Below are 6,683 nucleotides of genomic sequence, written 5' to 3'. Positions count from 1 at the left end.
TCGAGTTTCTTCCAACAAAGGGTACATATAAGATTCAAGGTAATGATATGTGGACTGAAACGTTTGTGGAATCTTCTCTAAGGACAACTAAAATCAACCTATGCATAACTTGAAGAGCCATGCAAAGACACTTATTTGACAAGTGAAAAAGTCACACCAACAAAAAGAACAACATGTCAGACCTTTGGTGAGTGTGTGTTAAAATAAACATTAAAATAGTTTACGTAAGGTAACATTACACCAAGAAAATAAAGTTCAATGATTTTGAACATGAGATAGAACATAATGCAAAAAGAGTGACACCACTAACCTTGTTCCTGTAAAGATCTTCGTCTAAGATGTTTTCAATGGACCAATAACAAATCAAATTAGTGAAACCATAATGTCCTTCTTACGTGAAGGATCACCTTGCATCACCCCTTATGAGTTTATTTTCCTTGACATAAAATAATCACCAGAACCACTATAATAAAAGGTTAAATTATCGGCGAAATAATACCGACGGATCTTAGGCTGTCGGTAAAATGAATTATCGACGAAATTTCTGACGAGCACTATGATTGTCTTTACCGACGAATAAAGTCATCGGTAATGACATAGTGAATTTACTTACCGGCGGATATATGGTCATCGGTAAGTTGCTCGATTAATAAACCCCAAAACTTAGGTTTCCCTCCTCACACTTTCATTCTTCGAGCTAGAGAACCCTTCCTCCACTTTCATTCTTCGAGCTAGAGAACCCTTCCTCCACTTTCATTCTTCGAGCCACAAAATCCTCCCTCAACTTTCGCATTTTCATTCCCCCAAATTGGTTGCTTCGAACCGTAGAATATTAGCTTTCATTCACAGACGCCCTCTCCATTGTTCGTGCAGGCATTCACAAACCCTTTATTGGTGGTGCTTCATGTTGTTGTTGCAGAGGCTGACCATCGTGACCTCATTCGACCAAAGGCATTCACAAGGTTCTTGTTCCAGGGTTTGATCAGGGCTATTAGCAGAGCGTTCATCTCCTTCCCTCACATGCAAAGGCAAAGCCATTTCTAGAGGATCCTTCATAGAATTGGTAAGTGTCTCGTTCTGCCACTTCGCAAAAGGGCATTGTCCTGATGCCATGTTTGTCCAATGCATTTTGTAGGCCATAATAGTGGTGCGTCAAAGGTCGAGTGAAGCACAATTGAGAGCAAAGGTGTGGACATTGTTCCCTTTTTCTCCTAACATGGTCTTAGGAGGTTGTCTTCGTCCAAAGAGGATGTAACGTGGAGGTAAGCTCTATCTGTGAATGAAGTGGGTGTTGATGATGATTAAGTTGTGTGTGTACTATGATTGTATCGAAACGTAGATTATTAAATGGTAACTGTGTTGTCTTTTGGGTATTGTTGGATAATAAAAAATAAAAAAAAGGAAAAAAAGTTGACTCATTAGTTTTGTACAGTCTTTTGTTTAATTCAAAATCACTCAATAGGATTCTAAATATTATTAAATTCAACAAACTTATCATGCAAAATAGTTTGTTTTTAGATGATGTAACACGGTTGTAGATTGTCAATGCATGATTTATTTTCTCAACAAGAAAAGGTTACATGTAGCAATTTAGTGGTAGGTTTAGCAATTGCAATATCATGATTTTAAAGCCCAAAATTTTCTAGGAATTTAAGAAACTCATGGTTGAATTGGACCACGGGAACCCATAGGAAGCCCCTTTTGAAATTCAACACACACCCTTTTTGTGTGTTGTTGCCCTCAAACAATTACACAAACCTGTGCTAAGTGCTAAATCAAGCGACGACGACGGTGGAAGTCGTATCGTGTTCTCCTCCATTCACTGTGAGCCTCTCTCTCTTCACTTTTCATTGTTTTTATTTTTTTCCTTTTATTAATATTCCAAACTCAATGCAATCCCAAGGAAAACTTAAGCCATGCAGATCTCTTCTCTCCTTCTTCCTCTGCCTCTCCCCTCTCGTCTTTCTCTCTCTGGGCTCCCAAATTCGTGTGGGGTCCCAGCACTTCTTCTCTGTAGGTGTTTTTTTTGTGATGTCCCAGTTGGACCCCTGTTTTCAATTCGCCCAAAGTTTTCATCTTTTTCGTGGGGTGTGGTTGCTTTTGCGTGATTCACTGTTTGCTCTGTGTTTCTGGTGTTGAGTAGCAATTCGGGATTGTGGGGTTTTTTGTTTTTGAGGAAAAAAAAAGGATGGTGCCTGTAATGCGATTGATTCGTGGAGCTGATTCTTGAAGTGTTTATGGAGTGATTATGTTGAGTGTTGTGGAATGGGAAGGGTTTTTTGTTGAGTTTTCTTGAGGTTGAGCCTTGTGGACGAATGTGCTGTGTTTTGTTTTGAGTGGAATAGGTTGTGTCTTGTGTTTTCTGGAAGTTAAGGTTCAAGGAGGAATTGTGGTGTTTGTTTGGTTCAGGAGGTTGGAATGAGACGATAGAAAAATGAAATTTTTGAAATTCTGGAGTAGCAGTTGAGAGGTAATGTGGGGATGGGGATTGTTTTTGAATTGAAAGCTGGTATTAAGTTCAATAAATATTCTTAATGTGGTTGAGGATACTGGGTTTGGATGAACTGAGGAGAAAATAAATTAGATTTCTGTCTTTACTTTTTGAGTGGGACCCAGAGAGGTTGAAGTTTTTTTAAGAACTTGCTTATTGTTTTCTTCTTGAACAAGGACGTTGCCTCCTCTGTGGTTCCAATGAAAGTAAAATGATCTTAACTTGTGTAACTCTTGGTGTGGGATTTTAATTTTTATGTTTTTTTGTGGACTTGACGGCTATTTTTCTTTAAGTGATCGTTATATTGAATTCTTGCTATTTTAGGTGTCACTCTATTGGGCTTAAAATAAACAGAGCAAGTTTCGAATCTGTTAGATGACTGTACGTTTCCCTTATGTTTTGAATCTGTTAGATCATCCCCGGACTTCCTGTTTGTTGTAATATATCACGTGTTGTATATCACTAACAAGTTAATATTGTCAAATATCACCAACAGCATCAATGTGGTGTTTTGTCAAATATCGCATGCTGTGTTGATATTTTGTTTTGTGGTATTTCACTAACTGCATGAATGTTGTGTTTTGTCAGATTTTTTCTTTGGCAACTTTTCCTCAAAATGCTGTTCATACAAGGAAATGGAACTTTGTAACTCAATGAAGCAAGAATAGATGGCAGACAAAGTTGAGGTGTATCTATTACTTGCTTTAGATAACAGGAATGATCAATCCCTAAAATCTGCAATATAAATCCTTCAATTCCTGGTAAGGAAAGTTCTCATATATATATATATATATATATATATATATATATATATACACACACACACACACACACACACACACACACACACATATCATTTGTGAGGTCATTACTTAATTGAGTTGATAGGTGCTGACTTCTGTCAGGTTTCATTCTTGGACATCCTTTTGATTATTCCAGTGTATTGAGTTATGAAAATATTTTGCTTTGGGGTTTTCCCCTAATAATTTGGAATTTTGGATGTGTTTCAAGATAATAATCCTTAGGATTTGTAGTAGGCTTTTTTCCTTTGATGTACTGATGAATTTTATCTTCTTTTGTCCATTTTTGTGTTGAAGAATTTGCACTTTTCCAGCCCTTGCATTTCTCTTGTGTAAAATTTCTTTTATTAAATAAATTAAGAAATTTTGAAGACCATGCTCTTATTTCACTTCTTTCTTGGATGTTTGTAGTTAGTCATTGTAATGGAAGTTGGAGCAGGGGACCCTTATACAACTAATCCAGGTCCAATTGATGGTTCGGTTCTGTATGACCAAGATAAGCATGTCTCTACAGCAGTTTGGGATGGACAGGTGCTGTTTGCTAGTTGAGAAGCCTCTCTGCCTCATCTTTTTTTGATTTTGGTTTTCTAAAAAATCTTGTCTATATCTTGATTATTTATATAGTTTTTCTCTCATTTATGTATTAACAGGAGCGTGGTGCCCTCAGATGTCATGAGCATACCTCTAAGCTTGACCAGTGGACCCTTACTCATAAACAGGTTGAAATGGTAGAGAAGGCTGGATTTGGATACCTAAGATCAATCCCAGCTATTAGTCTAGACAATCCACTTATCTCTGCTCTAGTTGAAAGGTGGAGAAGAGAAACAAACACATTTCACTTGAATGTTGGTGAAATGACAGTAACCCTTAAAGATGTTGCACTCTTGCTTGGGCTGGCTATTGATGGTGAACCTGTAATTGGTATTACCTATACAGCATGCAGTTCTGTTTGTGAAAAGTATCTTGGTAGATCACCAGAATCTGGTTACACAAGTGGTGGAATGGTGAAGCTAAGTTGGTTGAAAGAGTTCTTCTCTCGTTGTCCTGAAGATGCTCCAATTGAAGTGATTGAGCAACATACTCGTGCATATCTTCTCTATCTCGTTGGTAGCACCATATTCTCCACAACTACAGGGAACAAAGTCCCTGTAATGTATTTGCCATTATTTGAGAATTTTGCTAGATGTGGGCAATATGCCTGGGGTGCTGCAGCGTTGGCTTTCTTGTACAGAGCACTGGGCAATGCCTCACTAAAAACTCAAAGTACCATTAGTGGCTGTTTAACACTACTTCAGGTAATTTATATATGTGAGTTTCACTTCTTTTTAACTTCTCTCTTTCACCCTTATCTTCATTTCCCTTCAAACCTCAATTTTACTTTTTCTCAAGTGTTAATAGTTTATTGTGTATTTGTAGTGTTGGAGTTACTTTCACCTAAACATTGGACGACCAAAGCTCAATCTTGAGCTGATGCATGATCGATTTCCCTTTGTGCTTAGATGGAAAGGAAAACAAAGTGGCCCAACTGCAAATCGTGATGTAGTTTTCTACCGGAAGGCTCTGGATTCCCTAAAGCCATGTGACGTAAGTCTTATTTTCATTTTGCATGTTTAATACTTTTTGACTATGTTAAAAGTAGAATCTAGTTGAACCAATGTAAATGTACAGGTGGAGTGGCTCCCATATCGAAACATGGACAGCATGGTAATTCCAGAACATATCAAAAGCACTTTAATTCTTGGGAGGTCAAAGACAATGCTGATATGCTTTGACAAGGCAGAAAGACATCTTCCAAACCGATGCTTAAGGCAATATGGCATGCTTCAATCAATTCCGGATGATGTGGAGCGGTGGGAGAGGAAGAGTAGAGGAGTTGATGGTGGTGTTGATTTGTCAGGGAAAATGGAATCCGAGCTTAACGAGTGGATGGACCGTCAAGTGCATATTGTTGATGGGGATGAGGGTGTAGATGAAAGTGAGTACATGGAGTGGTATCTGAGAATTACTCGCAAGTTCATCGGCAGGCCTATTTCTCTGTCAACTGAGTTCCAGAGAACGGTAAGGATATGTTTCATGAATTTGTTTTTATATCTTATAGCAATAATGGATTAAGTTTGAAATGCTTTTTAAAGAAAATAAACGAATGTATGCAGAATGCTGGTCTGAGGGATATTGCTCACATAGCAGATACCTTTTCAACAAAAGGGTTAGATCCACAGCAAATTGAATCAATATCAAGGATAAGATATATTGCACATGAATGTTTGAGAGACCAAATTGGTGGTCCAGTAATGGCTTCAGGGAGCCCACAAGTTGAACTAGGTAAAAGGGTCAGAGGAAAGGAGAGGGTTAGAAGAAAAGGAGGAGCTGGGAAACGAATGCGAAAGGATGGTGTGGTTCATTATACCACCGTTAGTGAGGATGAACAACCTCAGTATTATGGCACTGCTATTGAGGTTAGCCAGTTACATCTAAGTCACATTGAAAGAGAGCTGGATCATGCACAATTATGTTCTGTAGACAATACAGTCAGCGTTGTCCAGTTGATTCATGCAGATGCTGATGGCGAAAACATGCAGCTCTGTGATACACACATTGATGTTGATGAATCAGAGCTAGGGTATACTGCAGGTGAAGAAAATAATGAAGAGCCAGATGATGTAGCTGCCGAATTTAGCCATGAAGAACTAAAGCACAGAGCTGGTGAAGAAATAAAGCAAGAGCTTAATCACGTGACTGGTGAGGAAAACATTGAGGAGCTGAATGCAGCCAATGAAATTCACATTGTGCAACCTTCTCATAATATGGTGATTGATAATTCACAACTTTGTGATGTTAGTCATGATGATATTGATGATACGCTTCATGATGCTGCTGCCCAATTCGATCACTCCCAACTTGGTGACTCAAGTTTGGTCAATCAACTACAAAGCAATCCAACTGACAATCTTGTTAATTCTAAGCTTTCGCATATTAACCCTGAAAGTGAACTTTCATCTGCCAAAGCAGCAATGGAAGTGTCTCAACATTCTTCTATTGAAACTCATGAGGATATTCCACAGAATGGTGATTGTAGTGTTGCTGTATAGGGTACATACCTTACAATATTGTAGAGAAGCAAAATTTTTTAGGCAGACTCAATTTGAAGGTGTTATATCGTGCCTTGTATAATTATTTATATTCATTTTTTGATGCATAGCTTGCACTTCCTCCTATGCTTTTGTGAATTAATGTGCATAAAATGCAACTTAATTCCCAAGGCATCATCAATACCGTAGAAGAAAATATGACCATGCAAGCAGTAGATATGGTAAAGCTGTACTTTATATTAATCTTAACCATAGTTTAGTGCCATGGGAAGATAAAATGGGATTAGTGTGATTATGCAGTAT

At 38.1% G+C, this 6,683-nt stretch overlaps 1 protein-coding gene across 8 annotated transcripts; it reads left to right on the top strand.

Annotated features, from left to right (window-relative positions):
* Window positions 1-1,690: 1,690 nt before the first annotated feature.
* On the top strand, window positions 1,691-6,483 carry LOC124842137 (protein MAIN-LIKE 2). 8 transcript variants are annotated; one of them, XM_088091918.1, is made up of 8 exons: window positions 1,691-1,824; window positions 3,080-3,252; window positions 3,703-3,822; window positions 3,942-4,586; window positions 4,708-4,875; window positions 4,960-5,349; window positions 5,424-5,747; window positions 5,835-6,483. In XM_088091918.1, the coding sequence occupies exons 3-8, from the start codon at window positions 3,715-3,717 to the stop codon at window positions 6,378-6,380; spliced, it is 2,181 nt and encodes a 726-aa protein (XP_087948044.1). In that variant the 5' UTR covers window positions 1,691-1,824; window positions 3,080-3,252; window positions 3,703-3,714; the 3' UTR covers window positions 6,381-6,483. The 8 variants fall into 8 exon arrangements, with proteins under 8 accessions (XP_087948044.1, XP_087948041.1, XP_087948042.1 ...); XM_088091915.1 differs by having other exon boundaries at window positions 3,707-3,822; window positions 5,424-6,483; XM_088091916.1 differs by having other exon boundaries at window positions 5,445-6,483.
* The last annotated feature ends 200 nt before the right edge of the window (window positions 6,484-6,683 follow it).

Source organism: Vigna umbellata, chromosome 5 (genome assembly GCF_029865625.1).
Source record: "Vigna umbellata cultivar VRB3 chromosome 5, Vumbellata_1.0, whole genome shotgun sequence".
Lineage (NCBI taxonomy): Eukaryota > Viridiplantae > Streptophyta > Magnoliopsida > Fabales > Fabaceae > Vigna > Vigna umbellata.
The sequence above is the reverse complement of the archived record's forward strand: the minus strand, read 5'-3'. Positions and strand labels throughout refer to the sequence as shown.